This window comes from Prionailurus viverrinus, chromosome E1 (assembly GCF_022837055.1).
Source record: "Prionailurus viverrinus isolate Anna chromosome E1, UM_Priviv_1.0, whole genome shotgun sequence".
NCBI lineage: Eukaryota > Metazoa > Chordata > Mammalia > Carnivora > Felidae > Prionailurus > Prionailurus viverrinus.
Window position 1 is genome coordinate 37,548,887 of NC_062574.1, and position 20,066 is coordinate 37,568,952.

The following is a 20,066-nucleotide window of genomic DNA, read 5'->3' on the forward strand; positions in this document are numbered from 1 at the left end:
TGAGAGCAACATTATAATCTACCTTAAAAAATCATGTAAAGTCATTATTACACATGTATAGTATCCCATGGATGACAATAGGTATGTAGGTAGGAAAGAAGAATCAAATGCCGTCTATGAGCTGTAAAGGTAACCTCAGTTGGAATTCCTGAGAAGGGAAAATCGAGATGTCACCCTGGCATTGAGCTTCACAGATCTCTAGGATCCTGCTTTAATCCCTTGACTCCACCTCATAATTCTTATACATTCCTCATACCCCCCCTTATACATTGCTCCTGCCATTCTTCAGTTTCTTCCTTACATATCTACCTTAAGTTGCTAATTTCTGTCTGTCTACTATTTTAATTATAAAAAATGTTATTAATATTTTTAGATATATAGTATCCCATGAGCAGGGACCAATGCTGTCTTTGTCAGAACTCAGCAGGTAAAATAGTATTCTGCTGTATGATAAAATAAAATAATAAAATTCTAGTAAAGGACTTAATAGCTTTTAGAATTAAATTATAGGAATTTCTTCTATACACATCAATAATGGATAAATAAAATGTTTCATTATTTTTGAATTGGTTGGTGAGATTATAATGAAAGAGACTCTAGTGGCTATTAGTAGCCTGCAGATCTGCATATATAAATCACTTGAGATCTTCATTTGCGATAGTGACTGTTAAAAATAGGCTCAATTATTACAGTTTTAGCAGAGGTGAGAGCTCTGCTATTCTAAAGCTTGCTTTTGGCAGAGAACCATACTGTTAGCACCCTTAGCTCTTGTTGCTATGGAGACAGTAACAAGATTTACTTTGTTTTTTAACATACACTTAAAATATACATACATATCTTAAGATTTAAAATGTGATTTAGTTGCCTGTAGGTTTTGAGTATTGGCACATTTCAAAAGTACTTTCTGTATTTTATTAATACTTCATTATTTTTATCCTCCAGAGAAAATAGAGAAGAATTCTGGCCAGTATAATGACAAAGTTTTATATTACTTTTTACAGGGTCTCTTAGGAATAACTTAGAATCCTCTGTGGATCAGTAATGGATGAGGATTTTGAAGAACATGCAGAAACTTTTGAAAAAAGTAATGTGATCTTAAGCACTCACATGTCTTGGACACCTATAGTTATGACATAAATAAAACACATACAACTCAATTTCAGATTCAACTGATACTTTTGAGCCAGTGTTATGCTAAGCACTTTCACCCTGTTGTACTTTATTTAATGGAACTCAGTTAGAGAGTACCAAACTAATCTTCATAATTGTAACTTTTAATGTATTAAAGTGATTATTTAAATGTATATCACTAGTGTTCCTTAACTCTTCCCCCAAAAATCAATAAATAGAATTTATACAAGCCTTTAATAAGTAAAACTTTCCATTTGTGAAGCATGCTTTTTATTTCATTCTTTATAAGAATGAATGGATTCCATGGCATAGAATATTACTAATCCAGGGGAAGACCTTGTGATTATATGTGTAACTAAATCACATTACTTTACCTGTAGCATCCAGTGTCAGACTGGCATGGCCTAGATAATACCTCAGTCCACTGGCAGTTTTGACTTTTTACCTTAAAAGCTGAGCAGTCAGGTGATTGATTTCCTTTTAAGCTAAGTAGATTAATCCTAGTTATGGTATTTATCACAACTGTTATAGTAGTTATTTCTGAATAAAGAAAACCTTTGATTACAATTATTATAAACAAATTTTAAAACTTAGCCCTATACTTTCCTCAGTTCATACTTGTATTCAATGGCAAAGGAAAATAAAAAGCTCTTTGCTTTATAGAGAGAAAGTAGCTAAAGGTAATAGATAGTTACAACTTAGGCTCACGGTTTTGAATATTAGATTTTAGCTCTTCCAGTTTGCAGTGACTTCTTAACAAGACCCATCTCCTCTATGAAGAATGCAGTTAATTTTTTTTTCTGGCACAAAAAACTAGGGTAACCTGATCTGAGTCTGACAGAGTGTGTCGTTCATTTAAGTGCTTCCATCTGTTGCCTGCTGTTCCCCTTACTCATGACCCCTCTGTGTTTCTCTCTTTCCCTTCTCTTTCCCTGTTTCTCTTTTCTTTTTCTTTCTTCCTTACTTTCTGTTTTCTTTTCTCTCTCTTTCTCCTTTTTCCCTCTCCCTCTCTCTCTGTCTCTTTTTTTGTCCTTAGCCCCTCTGAGGAAGGCAAAGTTTGTTGAGAGCCCACGAATTCCAGAATCCGAGCTTGGCTCACCAACCCTCGCTTCAGCTCAGAAACTGGACGTGGATGCATACTGTCCTGGTAAGCACGCATGCGAAGTGTCTGCTTTGACAGAGGGAGGTTCGGAGCAGGCCCATCCAGCAGGGCAGTGTTTAGCATGTATATTATTCATAAAAACGTGTCTGTAACCCCTTTTCAACTGATCACATATTTTCCATATTAGAACATAGTTTTTACTGAATATCCTTTTTGAATATTGATAGAATAATGAGTTAAGTGTAGAAAACCATTTCAAGGATAATTTTCAAAGGAATTAAAATAATTTTGGTAGATAGTTTTCAGGGTGATTTTTTGTGATTTGAGATACTTGAAGAAATACCACTTTGGCCATATGCAAACAAGAATATTAAAGATATGAATAAAAAGGTTCATTTAACACTAGCCCTTTATCTATGACCCACTTTTTCTAATCCCTATTGGATTTCTGGACAATTACAAAAAATAGTTGTGATGTTGGAAACATTAAACTTAAATTAGAAAAGAAACCTTATAGGTTCCCAATTTGGACTCCTGGACATTCACTTTTAGAAATACCTCTTCTCATGAATGGCCTGTGGGCTGTGAGCACGTGTGGGAGTTCACTAAAACCCTTCTCTTGTGGGAGCCAGGCTGAGACAGAGTCATTATCAATGCCTAGATTCTTACAAACCAAGATGAGTTGCCTGGCAACATCCTTTACACTCACTCTACAGTGAGTCTATAGAGATGTGTCAGAAATGTTCAAAGATCTAGTTGAGGATACAGACCAGAGCTTTAGTAGAGGGCCTTAGAAGACTTGGTTTTAGGTCTTTTGTTTATTCCTGCTCATTAAAATTGATGCTAAACCACAGAGAATGAAACCACTACATATTTACAGCATTAGGGGTCAGCAGAATAAAATAATTTTTAGTTCTAGGGAATGTGTCAATAGCTCTAATCTGAAATGTCAGGATAATAGAGCTCTGAAGTCAGATGAGACATGTTTCAAAAAAAAAAAAAAGACTAGGTGAAAACCTGGGCCAAACTTAATCAGAGAAATTGATTGTATGAATCAGTTTTAAATATTGAAACACCTTGGGGATTTTACTTTGAGGCTGCAGAATCCTGGGCTTCATCCACTGTTGTAGAGGACTGTTTTTAAAACAAGCACGGTTATATATTAGGAACCAGCTTTTCTGTTTCTAAAAGGAACAGAATAGCTCTTTAAATGGCACGGTAGCACATTGTCAAAAGAATCTTTTTCATGTTTTGAGGTACTGTCACACTGCCTGGGCAGTGGAATAGTGTGCTTTGCATTTCTTCATGCAAATTTTAGTATAATAAACTAAATAAATGTACTAATTCCCTATCCCTGCCTTGAGTTTTGGCAGAGAAACCGTCAGAGGGCTTTTTTTTCCAGATTTGCAAGTCAGAATGTCAGGGAGACTAATCTTTCACTTCCTGATTGCCTATCTGACATCTTTAATCTAATGTAGCTATTATCGGCAGAAGGCAAGGTAGTTGCTGTTTGTGGCAATGCCAGTGCTGAATCACTATGAAAAATCTTATCCACGTTATTATTTATGTATGTTTCCCACAAATAGGAATCTTTGCTGAATTGGAATTGAACCAAACTAAACCTCAGTTTAGATTTTCAGAAAGCCGGGAAGAAACTAAAACATGTGCCAAAATGTTAAATGCCATGTTCCTCATTCTCTCCATTTCTTATCTGAAAGGTTTAAAGCACAGAAACTTCTTACTCTTTTACTCTTTTACTCTTTTATAATACAGTTATTAAACTCTCTGAAAATAAGTTTCTACTGAGATAAGATTAGTGACCTGGGAGTTGAAGCTATTACCTTCTTCACGTACCAATACTTCACAATAACCAGATGAATCCAGTATACTCACAAAGCAAACAAATAATCCATTCTTTTTAAATTTCTCTTACATAGGATATGTTAACAGAACAGAGATATTTTATTGTATACTTATATTTGTATCATGCAGTTAAATCTGTTCTTCTTGTCCATCTGCTTTATTCATGATCACATACAAATTTAGGAAAACAGTGTATCTCACAGACACAACAGTCATAAACCAGAGGTTCTCCAGCAGCGGTTTTCCGATTTTAGCATGCTTTTGAATTACCAGGAAGGCTTGTTTAAATGCAGATTTCTGGGCCCACCCTCAGAATTTCTGATTCAGTAACCCTGGGTTGGGTTGAGGATTTGCTTGGCTCAAGAATTCCCAGGTGCTGCTGAAGCTGCTGATGCAACTTGCACACTTGGAGGAGCAGCTGGTCACAGGACTGCTGCAGGCTGCTTACAAGCAGTCCAGTGAATAGTGCTGGAAGTCTGTAGGGTTCCCTCTGCTGTTGACCTCTGAGGCATTATTCGGGATGTCGTTTCTGTATGATCTAAACTCCAGCCTTTTGATGCCTGTATTTTAGGTTGGAAGAATAAAGCTTTTGTGTCTAAGAAAGGGATATGTCTCTTGGTTTGTCCTTTTGTACCTGTGTACTTACACATAGTTTTTAACGTTGATTCCCCAAAGGAAATTGTGGATCAAACCAGAACTAGATATTCGGTCTGTAAAGTCCAGGGAAAGCTACACTGGGACATAGCTGTCAATCCAGAATATTTGTTTAATAAATTAAGGAATTCAGTCTACATTTCATTAGATTCTAAAATACCTAACTTAAGTTTTACTGTTCCTCAAAATCAGATTTGTTGTATGCAGAAAATGTGAGAAAAACACAAGTAAACAGTATGTTTTAGTTCTTTACTTGAAACCATGGACATGATTGATGGTGTTACATAACTGACCTACCAGAGTGTAGCGGGTGGTAAGTGAACTGTGCTTGATAATCGTCTTACAGTGCGGAAACTAAGACCTAGAGAATTTAAGTGGTTTGTATAGGGTCAGAAGCAGAATTTATTGTTGAACTCTTCAAGTGGACACAATGTGGCCCAGAAATAGATTGCCCATAATTCTATTACTGTTTAAATTCCATAGATACCCCTTAACTATCCTTAAATTAAAAAGCAGAAAATTCAGTTTTTAACTATGAAGCTGAGCTGTAGTCTGCTTTTAGGGTAACCAACTTATATCAGTGATTTTAATAAAAACAATTCCCAAGGTAAAAGAACAGATTCATCCTACACTCTAACTTTCCTGCTTATGTCACTGTTCATTAGCTGTGTGGTTTTAGAAAAGACTCTTAACCTTTTCTGACCTTCAGTTTCCTCATCTGTAAAAATGGGAGTAATAATCTTAAATCAGATTAATAAATATAAAACACTTAGCAGAAAGCTTGGTTCATAGTAAAATGCTCATAAATGTTAACTAATTTTTTTTATTATTATAGTGATAATCCTGAAGTATACCACAGGATGTTAAAGTGTTTTCTGAATAATCGGGGGGAAAAGATGTAAAGATTTAGGATCATCTTTAGTTAAATGTATGTGTTTCAGTTCTGACTTCTCCCCTGCTAGTCCTATGATCCTGAACGTGTCATATAATGTCTTGGTGCCTCAGTTTCTTGTCACAGTAACATTGTATATACCATGATGTTTTTCTGTAACTTAACAAATATGTATTTGTATAGATACTTGAATATATACATTCATAGGGAAAACATGGGTTGCCTAAAGAGCAAGGGAATCAAGATTTGGTTGGAAAATCAGGAGAGAGTGGGATTGGTGAGATAATGCTCGTGTTAGCAGTGGGTATATGTGGTTGGTGGGATTGTAGGTGGTTTTAAGTTTTGTTCTTGGGCAGCGTATGTTAGGAATGAGAGCTCAAGTTCTAGAATTAGATCTGGTTTAATTTCTGACTCTGTTACCTTCTAGCAGTAACTCCGTGTGACTTTCATAACCTTGAATTCTTTGTCTATAAACTTGTGATAAAAATAGGCCTTTTTATGCTAGGTCTATCTCTTAGGGTTGTTAATTTTAAGTAAAATTAGTATATATGCCAAATGCTTGGTTCAGGCAAAATAAATAAGAGCACCTTCCCTATTATTATTATCCATTAATATCATTACACTTCGTTCACTTTCTAAAATTTCTGCAAAACAAATTTGTATTGAAATTTTTTGGTAATCAGATGTCACTAAAGGATGGTGATACTCTTCATTTATATCTTCATTTCTTAAGTTTTCTTATTGTACATTATAATAATGCGTCATTTCAACCGTAGACCCTTGACACACATGGCAGAACAAGTCAACAGTTTTATAGGACTTTTGACTACATGTGCAGGGTTAAGGGCCAAAGTACAGACTAGTGTTCTGAAAACAGGCAGGCTTTTATCCACACTGAATATTCTCAGAGACATTTGAGATTAATCTTTTTATAAGAGATCCTTTTCAATCTCTTTTAAAATGGCACTGTCCTTCAAAGGACAGTGTTATTTAAGGCGACAATAAAATTAGGATGTATTTGAAACTCAAGAATGGAAGAGCGTTTTATGGTAGTTATTTGGCACATGTTCATATTACATGTTTTTTAATGTGTAAAGGATTTTTCCTTTGGATTTCTTAGCAGCAGTGTACATTCTGTCGCACAAGTACAAGCCACTATAGATAAATGTTTTCTATAAAGTGAATAATTCCTTGAACCTTGATGATTTGTTTTATCTTCTTTCCTTTTTTTTCTGAAAACATTATCAAATCTTTGTTAGTTAGGCATGCTTCATTTGTTTTGCTTTGAATTTTATACTTAAGATTGCATATTAAAACCTTCTAATAGGATTTTTCATTGGCATATAGAGACCAGAAGCTTTTGTCTTGTAATTCACATCTTCTGTTATGTTTCGTTTATATTCCCTTTGTCTACTCTGTTGTAAATACAATAAGTATAAAGCAGGGTTTTTAATCCGAATTAAATTGGTGAGCTTTAGGGGGATCTCTAAACTCCTTATTATACACAATACTATTCTATAATGTACATATGTGCTTCTTTCTATAACAGACTCCCAACGTAGTCTGTGACACATACGTTACCCATGTTAAAAAAAAAAAAAAAAGGAAAAAAGAATTACTGTTTAAAGGTTGAAATTAAACAGAGGCTGTTAATGGCACAACTATTAGAACCAAAAAAAAAAAAAAAAGAAAAGAAAAAGCTAAAATCTGGACAGTGGACAGACTTGTAAATGGACTGAAGGGAATAACTGAAACACAGCACTGCCCAAATCACAATGTGAAAGTCAGTACAGAAAGTAGAGCTCAGAAGCAGAGAGAAAAACTGAACACATTACATTGTATTTTAAGTACGAGAGACAATGCCTGATTACTGGTTATGAAAATAAGCATGCCAAAGAACTAGAATATGAATATGAAAAGCTTTTCTTCCCCACACTTCCTTATCCAGTAATAAGTTCTTAACGTGTTAGAAAGTTATTTCAATGGACAGATGCTATGTTGAATAAAATGTTTCACTTTGATCGCTTTTAGGTGTTTTCCTGACTTACATTTTATCATCGTTTAAAAGAAGAGTAGTCTCATCCCACTAACTTTTATTTATTTATTTTTTATATATGAAATTTATTGACCAATTGGTTTCCATACAACACCCAGTGCTCATCCCAAAAGGTGCCCTCCTCAATACCCATCACCCACCCTCTCCTCCCTCCCACCCCCCATCAACCCTCAGTTTGTTCTCAGTTTTTAACAGTCTCTTATGTTTTGGCTCTCTCTCACTCTAACCTCTTTTTTTTTTTTTTTCCTTCCCCTCCCCCATGGGTTCCTGTTAAGTTTCTCAGGATCCACATAAGAGTGAAACCATATGGTATCTGTCTTTCTCTGTATGGCTTATTTCACTTAGCATCACACTCTCCAGTTCCATCCACGTTGCTACAAAAGGCCATATTTCATTTTTTCTCATTGCCACGTAATATTCCATTGTGTATATAAACCACAATTTCTTTATCCGTTCATCAGTTGATGGACATTTAGGCTCTTTCCATAATTTGGCTATTGTTGAGAGTGCTGCTATGAACATTGGGGTACAAGTGCCCCTATGCATCAGTACTCCTGTATCCCTTGGATAAATTCCTAGCAGTGCTATTGCTGGGTCATAGGGTAGGTCTATTTTTAATTTTCTGAGGAACCTCCACACTGCTTTCCAGAGCAGCTGCACCAGTTTGCATTCCCACCAACAGTGCAAGAGGGTTCCCGTTTCTCCACATCCTCTCCAGCATCTATAGTCTCCTGATTTGTTCATTTTGGCCACTCTGACTGGCGTGAGGTGATACCTGAGTGTGGTTTTGATTTGTATTTCCCTGATAAGGAGCGACGCTGAACATCTTTTCATGTGCCTGTTGGCCATCCGGATGTCTTCTTTAGAGAAGTGTCTATTCATGTTTTCTGCCCATTTCTTCACTGGGTTATTTGTTTTTTGGGTGTGGAGTTTGGTGAGCTCTTTATAGATTTTGGATACTAGCCCTTTGTCCGATATGTCATTTGCAAATATCTTTTCCCATTCCGTTGGTTGCCTTTTAGTTTTGTTGGTTGTTTCCTTTGCTGTGCAGAAGCTTTTTATCTTCATAAGGTCCCAGTAATTCACTTTTGCTTTTAATTCCCTTGCCTTTGGGGATGTGTCGAGTAAGAGATTGCTACGGCTGAGGTCAGAGAGGTCTTTTCCTGCTTTCTCCTCTAAGGTTTTGATGGTTTCCTGTCTCACATTTAGGTCCTTTATCCATTTTGAGTTTATTTTTGTGAATGGTGTGAGAAAGTGGTCTAGTTTCAACCTTCTGCATGTTGCTGTCCAGTTCTCCCAGCACCATTTGTTAAAGAGGCTGTCTTTTTTCCATTGGATGTTCTTTCCTGCTTTGTCAAAGATGAGTTGGCCATACGTTTGTGGGTCTAGTTCTGGGGTTTCTATTCTATTCCATTGGTCTATGTGTCTGTTTTGGTGCCAATACCATGCTGTCTTGATGATGACAGCTTTGTAGTAGAGGCTAAAGTCTGGGATTGTGATGCCTCCTGCTTTGGTCTTCTTCTTCAAAATTCCTTTGGCTATTCGCGGCCTTTTGTGGTTCCATATGAATTTTAGGATGGCTTGTTCTAGTTTCGAGAAGAATGCTGGTGCAATTTTGATTGGGATTGCATTGAATGTGTAGATAGCTTTGGGTAGTATTGACATTTTGACAATATGTATTTTTCCAATCCATGAGCAGGGAATGTCTTTCCATTTCTTTAAATCTTCTTCAATTACCTTCATAAGCTTTCTATAGTTTTCAGCATACAGATCCTTTACATCTTTGGTTAGATTTATTCCTAGGTATTTTATACTTCTTGGTGCAATTGTGAATGGGATCAGTTTCTTTATTTGTCTTTCTGTTGCTTCATTGTTAGTGTATAAGAATGCAACTGATTTCTGTACATTGATTTTGTAGCCTGCAACTTTGCTGAATTCCTGTATCAGTTCTAGCAGACTTTTGGTGGAGTCGATCGGATTTTCCATGTATAATATCATGTCATCTGCAAAAAGCGAAAGCTTGACTTCATCTTTGCCAATTTGGATGCCTTTGATTTCCTTTTGTTGTCTGATTGCTGATGCTAGAACTTCCAGCACTATGTTAAACAGCAGCGGTGAGAGTGGGCATCCTTGTCGTGTTCCTGATCTCAGGGAAAAAGCTTTCAGTTTTTCCCCGTTGAGGATGATGTTAGCTGTGGGCTTTTCATAAATGGCTTTTATGATCTTTAAGTATGTTCCTTCTATCCCGACTTTCTCAAGGGTTTTTATTAAGAAAGGGTGCTGGATTTTGTCAAAGGCCTTTTCTGCATCGATTGACAGGATCATATGGTTCTTCTCTTTTTTGTTGTTGATGTGATGTATCACGTTGATTGATTTGCGAATGTTGAACCAGCCCTGCATCCCAGGAATGAATCCCACTTGATCATGGTGAATAATTCTTTTTATATGCCATTGAATTCGATTTGCTAGTATCTTATTGAGAATTTTTGCATCCATATTCATCAGGGATATTGGCCTGTAGTTCTCTTTTTTTACTGGGTCTCTGTCTGGTTTAGGAATCAAAGTAATACTGGCTTCATAGAATGAGTCTGGAAGTTTTCCTTCCCTTTCTATTTTTTGGAATAGCTTGAGAAGGATAGGTATTATCTCTGCTTTAAACATCTGGTAGAACTCCCCTGGGAAGCCATCTGGTCCTGGACTCTTATTTGTTGGGAGATTTTTGATAACCGATTCAATTTCTTCGCTGGTTATGGGTCTGTTCAAGCTTTCTATTTCCTCCTGGTTGAGTTTTGGAAGAGTGTGGGTGTTCAGGAATTTGTCCATTTCTTCCAGGTTGTCCAATTTGTTGGCATATAATTTTTCATAGTATTCCCTGATAATTGTTTGTATCTCTGAGGGATTGGTTGTAATAATTCCATCTTCACTCATGATTTTATCTATTTGGGTCATCTCCCTTTTCTTTTTGAGAAGCCTGGCTAGAGGTTTGTCAATTTTGTTTATTTTTTCAAAAAACCAACTCTTGGTTTCGTTGATCTGCTCTACAGTTTTTTTAGTTTCTATATTGTTTATTTCTGCTCTGATCTTTATTATTTCTCTTCTTCTGCTGGGCTTAGGCTGCCTTTGCTGTTCTGCTTCTATTTCCTTTAGGTGTGCTGTTAGATTTTGTATTTGGGATTTTTCTTGTTTCTTGAGATAGGCCTGGATGGCAATGTATTTTCCTCTCAGGACTGCCTTCGCTGCGTCCCAAAACGTTTGGATTGTTGTATTTTCATTTTCGTTTGTTTCCATATATTTTTTAATTTCTTCTCTAATTGCCTGGTTGACCCACTCATTCGTTAGTAGGGTGTTCTTTAACCTCCATGCTTTTGGAGGTTTTCCAGACTTTTTTCTGTGGTTGATTTCAAGCTTCATAGCATTGTGGTCTGAAAGTATGCATGGTATAATTTCAATTCTTGTAAACTTATGAAGGGCTGTTTTGTGACCCAGTATATGATCTATGTTGGAGAATGTTCCATGTGCACTCGAGAAGAAAGTATATTCTGTTGCTTTGGGATGCAGAGTTCTAAATATATCTGTCAAGTCCATCTGATCCAATGTCTCATTCAGGGCCCTTGTTTCTTTATTGACCGTGTGTCTAGATGATCTATCCATTTCTGTAAGTGGGGTGTTAAAGTCCCCTGCAATTACCACATTCTTATCGATAAGGTTGCTTATGTTTATGAGTAATTGTTTTATATATTTGGGGGCTCTGGTATTCGGCGCATAGACATTTATAATTGTTAGCTCTTCCTGATGGATAGACCCTGTAACTATTATATAATGTCCTTCTTTATCTCTTGTTACAGCCTTTAATTTAAAGTCTAGTTTGTCTGATATAAGTATGGCTACTCCAGCTTTCTTTTGGCTTCCAGTAGCATGGTAAATAGTTCTCCATCCCCTCACTCTCAATCTGAAGGTGTCCTCAGGTCTAAAATGAGTCTCTTGTAGACAGCAAATAAATGGGTCTTGTTTTTTTATCCATTCTGATACCCTATGTCTTTTGGTTGGCGCATTTAATCCATTTACATTCAGTGTTATTATAGAAAGATACGGGTTTAGAGTCATTGTGATGTCTGTATGTTTTATGCTTATAGTGATGTCTCTGGTACTTTGTCTCACAGGGTCCCCCTTAGGATCTCTTGTAGGGCTGGTTTAGTGGTGACAAATTCCTTCAGTTTTTGTTTGTTTGGGAAGACCTTTATCTCTCCTTCTATTCTAAATGACAGACTTGCTGGATAAAGGATTCTCGGCTGCATATTTTTTCTGTCTAGCACCCTGAAAATCTCGTGCCAATTCTTTCTGGCCTGCCAAGTTTCAAAAGAGAGATCAGTCACGAGTCTTATAGGTCTCCCTTTATATGTGAGGGCACGTTTACCCCTTGCTGCTTTCAGAATTTTCTCTTTATCCTTGTATGTTGCCAGTTTCACTATGATATGTCGTGCAGAAGATCGATTCAAGTTACGTCTGAAGGGAGTTCTCTGTGCCTCTTGGATTTCAATGCCTTTTTCCTTCCCCAGTTCAGGGAAGTTCTCAGCTATTATTTCTTCAAGTACCCCTTCAGCACCTTTCCCTCTCTCTTCCTCCTCTGGGATACCAATTATGCGTATATTATTTCTTTTTAGTGTATCACTTAGTTCTCTAATTTTCCCCTCATACTCCTGGATTCTTTTATCTCTCTTTTTCTCAGCTTCCTCTTTTTCCATAACTTTATCTTCTAGTTCACCTATTCTCTCCTCTGCCTCTTCAAGCCGAGCTGTGGTGGTTTCCATTTTGTTTTGCATTTCATTTAAAGCGTTTTTCAGCTCCTCGTGACTGTTTCTTAGTCCCTTGATCTCTGTAGCAAGAGATTCTCTGCTGTCCTGTATACTGTTTTCAAGCCCAGCGATTAATTTTATGACTATTATTCTAAATTCACTTTCTGTTATATTATTTAAATCCTTTTTGATCAGCTCATTAGCTGTTGTTATTTCCTGGAGATTCTTCTGAGGGGAGTTCTTCCGCTTGGTCATTTTGGATAGTCCCTGGTGTGGTGAGGACCTGCAGGGCACTTCCCCTGTGCTGTGGTGTATAACTGGAGTTGGTGGGCGGGGCCGCAGTCAGACCTGATGTCTGCCCCCAGCCCACCGCTGGGGCCACAGTCAGACTGGTGTGTGCCTTCTCTTCCCCTCTCCTAGGGGCGGGATTCACTGTGGGGTGGCGTGGCCCGTCTGGGCTACTTGCACACTGCCAGGCTTGTGATGCTGGGGATCTGGCGTATTAGCTGGGGTGGGTAGGCAAGGTGCACAGGGGCAGGAGGGGCAGGCTTAGCTCGCTTCTCCTTAGGTGATCCACTTCAGGAGGGGCCCTGTGGCAGCGGGAGGGAGTCAGATCTGCTGCCGGAGGTTTGGCTCCACAGAAGCACAGAGTTGGGTGTTTGCGCAGAGCGAGCGAGCAAGTTCCCTGGCAGGAACCGGTTCCCTTTGGGATTTCGGCTGGGGGATGGGTGGGGGAGGTGGCGCTGGCGAGCATCTTTGTTCCCCACCAAACTGAGCTCTGTCGTCAGGGGGCTCAGCAGCTCTCCCTCCCTTTGTCCTCCAGCCTTCCCGCTTTCCGAGCAGAGCTGTTAACTTATGACCTCCCAGACGCTAAGTTGCGCTTGCTGTCGGAACACAGTCCGTCAGGCCCCTCCGCTTTTGCAAGCCAGACTCGGGGGCTCTGCTTGGCCGGCGAGCCGCCCCTCCGCCCCGGCTCCCTCCCGCCAGTCCGTGGAGCGCGCACCGCCTCTCCGCCCTTCCTACCCTCTTCCGTGGGCCTCTCGTCTGCGCTTGGCTCCGGCGACTCCGTTCTGCTAATCCTCTGGCGGTTTTCTGGGTTATTTAGGCAGGTGTAGGTGGAATCTAAGTGATCAGCAGGACGCGCGGTGAGCCCAGCGTCCTCCTACGCCGCCATCTTCCCCTCTCCTCCCCACTAACTTTTAAATTAACTTTTCTCAAGGTGTTTTGCATCACAGATTCTAAAGACTTAGCCTGTAAATGTGGTGCTTAGATCCATAAGTTAGATATCCAAAAGGAAAGTTTTTCTATTAACTGAAAACTATTTCAACTTACGGTTTTGAGGCAGTAAAATGCACTGGTTTAGAGTAAAATGCACTAGTGTAGACTACAGACCCTAGAGCCAGAGCAGCTGTGTTCACATATTAACTCTGTCACTTACTGTTTGTGTGAACTTGAGCAAATTACTTACCCATAAGTATAGTTAATTTCCTTATCTGTAAAATGGAGATTATAATATTATCTACACCATAGGAATGCTGCAAAGATGTATAGATTAAAATATGTGAAATAATCAAAACAATTATGCATGTGGTCCATAGTGCTATATAAATCTTAGCTACAATCATTATAATTTTTTGGAACCTTTAATGACTTTTTATCTATGAATGCTGTGGGTAAGGCTATCAGCCTTTTTAGAGTACTTTGCAAAGAGGATAAAATTACAGCTATACCCTGTACTCATTGGTTGTTTTTACAAGCAATCTATTGTATATGCATAGATGCTAAGTTGTATGGGTTTTGGGTTTTGGTGTTTTTTAATGGAGGCGGTTTTTCACTGTGGTAAATAGCCCAGGCCCTGGGATCAGACAGGCTTGGATTCAGTTCTAGCTGTGCCACATATTAGCTGTGTAACTTTTATTACTTAATCTTCCTAATCCTCTGGTTCCTCATTTGTAAAATGAAGATAGTAATATTGCCTACTCCATAGGGTGTTTGTGATAATTAAATAAAATAATATACATAATTTACTTAGCTCAGCTTCTGGAACATCAGTTGTTAGGACTAATAACTTCTCTGTCACATGTATATAGTATTATAAACTTACTTCTGAAAATAAAGTTGGTTTTTACGTTTTATTTTCCTAAGCTGCATATAAGTTCCTGCAGCCCAATGTCCATGTGTTTTTCCTTATCTAGAAGTGATGCGTTACAATATTTGTGCTTATGAGACTTATGGGAAGTGTTGGTTAAAGTCTATTTATTTTCATTAAGAACCCTTGAGAATAGATCCTTGTATTAGTTATCTATTGCTGTATAACAAATTACCATAAAACTTAATAGCTTAAAAGAACAGCATTTACCATCTCACAGTTTCCATGGGTCAGGAATCTAGCTTCTCTGTGGCTCAGGGTCACTCACAAGCTGCAGTCAAGTTGACAGCCTGAGCTACAATCATCTCAAGGCTCAACAGAGGAAGGATCCTCTTTTGAGTTTATATATATGATTATTGGAAGGATTCGGTTTCCTGTGGGCTGTTGAACTGAGGGTCTCAGTTCCTCACTGACTTTTAGCAAAAGGTCGCCTTTTGCAAGCAAGCAAAAGGCAGAGTAAGTGCAAGCAAAATGAAAGGGACGAGCTTTTAGAGTATGATCTCAAAAGTGATGGAGCTTCTGGCTGGCTCACTTGGAAAAGCATGTGACTTTTGACTTCTGGGTCGTGAGCTCAAGCCCCACATGGATGTAGAGATTACTTAAATAAATAAAACTTTAAAAAAAGTGACATCCTATCACTTTTTGCCATATTCTGTTTGCTAGAAGCAAGTCACTAGGTCCAATCTATACTTAAGGGAGTAAGTTGGAATTTTGAGGAAAGCTGTTCAAATCAAGCAACAAATTTTTCTTCTTTTTTTCCCCCCTACATATTTTATATGTGCCATTCCATGGTCTGGAAGCATAAATCTTTCTCAGCCTCGCATTCCAATAGAAAATTTCCATATATTCCTGGTATCCAACCCTTTTAATATTCAGAAACTCTCTGCTGTCCTTCTTATAACTATACAGGTCTTTCCCTTGCTTTATCTATACAGATTATTTACAGATTATAAATTACTAATCTGCACTATTAAGCAATTTATAACCAATGCTCTTATATCTTTAAGTTTACTGTAATGGATTTTGACTTTTATAGAAAAGTGTATTCAATGAAAGTAATTTATGCCACTTTCATGAGGCTTGGGCTTAGAAAAATCTGTCTCGTAGTGCCATATTAAGATTTTGATGCTGGGGCACCTAGGTCATGTGCTGACTTCAGCTCAGGTCATTATCTCACGGTTCATGAGTTTAAGCCCCACACTGGGCTCTGTGCTGACAGCTCAGAGCCTGGAGCCTGCTTTGGATCCTGTGTCTCTCTCTGCCCCTCCCCTGCTTGCGCTCTGTCTTGCTCTCTCAAAAATAAAATAAATGTTAAAAAAACTTTTTTTAATAAAAAAAAGATTCTGATGCTACAGCTAACATTTGCTGATTTATCTCTTAGTACTGATTTGTTTTTCTTGATCAACATAGAAAGAAGGAATAAAGAACAAAGATAACTTACCACCCCCCCTTTGAACTGTTCCTTTCTTTCCGACCACTATTCAAAAAATTTTTTCAAAGTATAACATTACTTCTCACCAATACATGGCCAGTATTTAAACATATTTGTGCTTAAAAAGCATGCACAAATCATATACCTTATAGAAAATTACTATATCCACTTACCATCTTAAGCTATATTTACTATCTGAGAACAGATATCCTTACTTAGAACAGGATTTCCTGAATTGGAATCCAGGGAACTGAGATGTTAGTTTATGCTACATGCATGACGCTAAATTACAAGATCTATGGATGTGGGACTTGTCCACTTTTTTCATCACTGTATCCCTAGTGCTCAGACCAATAACTGCTATCTAAAACTCAACAAATACTAAATGAACCAATGGTCAACTATAAAATGATAGCAACTACTAAAAATTGGGACATTTTGCAAACAAGGAAAATACCAGAATAAAAAGTAGAGGCAAATACTAGAGATAAGTAATAGTAGATATCAAGGACAGAAAATCAGGAGTATATGAAACATACGCAAATTCTCCTAAGAGCTCCTGTGTCAGATAACACGTACACACCACCCAAAACATTCAGCAGATTATTTGGAAACCATTAGAATGATGTAAGGAACAATTTGTGCTATAAGCATATCTTTTGGCATTAGACAGACGAGTCCTTGAAGGAAGGGCAGCTACTGCAAACACATAGCTTCAGTACCACCAGTAAGGCTGGATTCTTGACCCCTCGTTCTTCAATTTCTCAGGGAGATGAAAAGAAAATACCACATTCGAACAACTGAAGAAAGTATTAAATTCTTGTGATGCGCACCCCCAAAAAATTCTAATAAGAGCTAACCCAGGAGAGTCAATTCTAGACCATTCCCCTACTTTCTTCCCTAGCACTTCAGCTTTACATCTCACATCATCAGACTGTACCAGTCACTGCCCTTCCTTGATGCAGCTTCTGTACACTCTGAGATCCTACCAATCTTTAAAGATTTTAGCTACTAGTTCACCAGAATTCCTGCTTTCCTACCCATTTTATCTTACCTGCTACTTTTCATATAACTATCTGTAGGTCTTTCCCAGTCTATACTGACTATTACAGTACAGTGAAATCTTCCTAGAATGGTGCTTTTCTCTTTAAGCCCTACATGATTAGATCATGCTGTTTTTGTGTTCAGTTTCTAGAATAAAATCCCAGTTTGGAAGCCAGCAGGGGAGTAAATTTGTTATTTAGACAAATATGAGTTTTGAGGATAATACTTTTCCTTACTGTGACCAGTATATAAATACCTAGCTTTCCACATTAGAATAAATTGTGCTATGGATGAGGAAATCCAGGCCAGTAGGGGAATAATATGGAAATACCACATTATAGAAGTAACGTTTCTTTACCATAATTTGTATCTCAAGTGTATGTCTATTCAAAGCAGACATTAGAAACCTCAGTTAAAAACCCAAAGGAACACTCAGTGAGAAACATCAGTCTTAGAGATTTCAGTGAAGCATTCAAGATTCTTGAGCTTGTCAAATACTGCTTTTTATCCCAGCCAAATAGTCATCACCATACATCAATATACACATAGTACTTCTTGTACACTGGAGGCAGTTGTGTAGGCAAGGAAATACTACTGTAAGTGTTTCCAGCAATGAGTACTTTCTGTCTCTATATATCCTATCTCTGCAGTGATTCCCACTTGAGTGGGAGAGAATCAGAAGTAGAGTGTTGTGATAGAAGATTATTAGCATTTAAAAGCCTGTTTTCTTAGCTAAGTGCCAGACTGATGAATTACTATGTAGAGTCCCTAATCTTTTAAAAATTTAATCCCTAAATAGCAAAAGAGAGAACAACTATGTTTGTGTATGTGTGGGCGACTTTTTGCCCATTTATTTATGGCTAAAATTATTAGTAGAAAGACTACAGGATTATTAAATATTAGATAAATTTACTTATTGTTTTTTAGGAAGCATATTTTTAAAAAATTTTTCCAGCTTTTTGAGATATAATTGATGTATATAATATTATATAAGTTAAAGGTATATAATATGCATGATTTCATATATGTATATATTGCAAAATGATTACCAATGAAGTTTGTAGACTGTCTCTCCAGTAAATTGCACCTACATAAAAAATTTTGCATGATACCTAGGTTTTCAAAAAATTAATAAAACCTTTAGGTCTGTTGCCTTAGGTAATAATTTTATCTGAAAACTGGTCTGAACAAACCAAAATTAACAAGAAAGGCTGGAGTAGAGTGTTCTACCGAAGTTGCATTATTGCTTACTCCCATTTCATACCCTCAAGCAAGGCATCTAAATATTCCCCTCTGCAACTGGAGAGATTCCCTAAAAGTTGATCCTTTAACTTAGGCTCTAGGTGAGTTAAAGAAGACAGTAATTTGAAAGAGAAGGAAGGGTTAAGTAGGAGAGATTCACCACTTTTAAGAGATGGGTCGAGTAATTAAAGATTCTTTGGATTCTTATGTATCTTCCCCAACTTAGGCTATTTTTCCTCAATTGAGGATTGACAGTGACCTGTGTCATTGATAGCCTCACATGGATCTAGTTTTCCCATCTATCTCCTGGACCATTCCTCCCTACTTTTCTGTCCTCTGGTCCATACTGAGAGGTAGTCCTTAGAACTATGGAAAACTTAGACCTTCATCCTAACCTCTAACTTCTATTTAACCTTAAAATAGTAGACAACTTTTTCTAGACAATTGTTCAAAAACCTGCTTGGCAAGCATATTTTTAAAAATTAAGGTGAAAATGCCCTCACATTGGCTGTACACTCTGCAGTTCAATACACTTTATCATTTCCTACCACCATTAACCCAGCCATGACAGATCTATCAAAACTGCTTTTATCTCGAAAGTATTTGAATTTACAGCCTTGACTATGGGCTACCGGGAGTCGTTACTTTCTTTAGGAAGTAGCAAAGAGGCACTGGAGGATGGAAGAATGAAAATTTCCTGTCCTCTCTCCCTATTAAAACATACAGTTTCAGGGGATTCATAGTTTCCCAAAAGAGCAGGTAGCAGAGGACCTTGGATCAAGAGTTCCCGATTTAGCGCTCACTTTGGCAGCACATGTACTTTTAAAATTGGAATGATACAGAGATTAGCAAGGCCCCTGTGCAAGGATGATGTGCAAATTCGTGAAGCACTCCATATTTTTAAAAAGAAAAAAAAAGAGAGTTCCTGATTTCGATCATTTTTTAGCTTACATCTGCTACCGTTTGGAATATCATTTGTTATTAGCTGCTGGGGCTAGCTATGAAAGGAGAAAACATTATGTATGACTGAACAGTAGAAACATGAAGTTACTTTGAAAAGAACTAAGGGAGACTTTCTTCAACCAATAACTTCTAGTGGTGTTAGGGAAATATTGGCCATCTCCAACACTGTGATCATCCGATGACTCATTCTTGTAGCTCTTCCACTGCTGTTTCCTTCCTCCATCCCCACGAATCATTGTCCCACAGACACTAGCTAGCTCTTTTCTACCGCAGTTGTACAAGGCTCTGTTAAGAATGATCTTACGAGATGAACTACAGTACTGTAACCCAGTCACCTTTTGCCACGATTACTTTTGCTTATTATTTCTAATAATTCTTTTGTCTTTTCATACCCCTAATTATTTTAATTTGAAAATATTTGTAGAAATTACCTAAAGATAGGACAGTGCTTCCCCCTCCCCCCCTTTGAGAAAAGATTTGTATTTGCTTCTGCCACCTGGGGCCATTTTGATCCAGGTTCAGAGTTGGTGGTATTCTGGGCTAATCAAATGACACAAGTCAGAATTGCAAGGTCTAGTTTACTTCTGGTTTATCTTTACTCCCAGAGTACGGTTAAGGGTTCCAGCCCAAAGCGTAGGGTGCTTTACTAGATTTCCCACTCTTGGCAGAGCTTAGACTTCAGTTTTGTTCCTATGACCTTATGAGACGGCCAGAAGCACAGCTTAGCTGTTCAATCATTTCTTCC

The 20,066-nt window shown here is 37.8% G+C and overlaps 1 protein-coding gene and 1 non-coding gene across 9 annotated transcripts in view; both read left to right on the forward strand.

Moving 5' to 3' along the window:
• Nucleotides 1–20,066, forward strand: part of TANC2 (tetratricopeptide repeat, ankyrin repeat and coiled-coil containing 2) — a 376,040-nt gene that overhangs the window by 191,945 nt on the left and 164,029 nt on the right. For 5 of the 8 annotated variants that reach the window (XM_047832304.1, XM_047832306.1, XM_047832307.1 and 2 more), the window contains exon 5: nucleotides 2,168–2,278. The exons of the other annotated variants lie outside the window; for them this stretch is intronic. In XM_047832304.1, the coding sequence (XP_047688260.1) occupies nucleotides 2,168–2,278 (111 nt within the window). The remainder of the gene's footprint in view (nucleotides 1–2,167; nucleotides 2,279–20,066) is intronic. 8 annotated transcript variants of the gene reach the window in all.
• LOC125152304 (U6 spliceosomal RNA) lies at nucleotides 19,154–19,260 on the forward strand. The gene has a single exon (XR_007147152.1). It is a non-coding gene; the product is annotated as a U6 spliceosomal RNA (small nuclear RNA).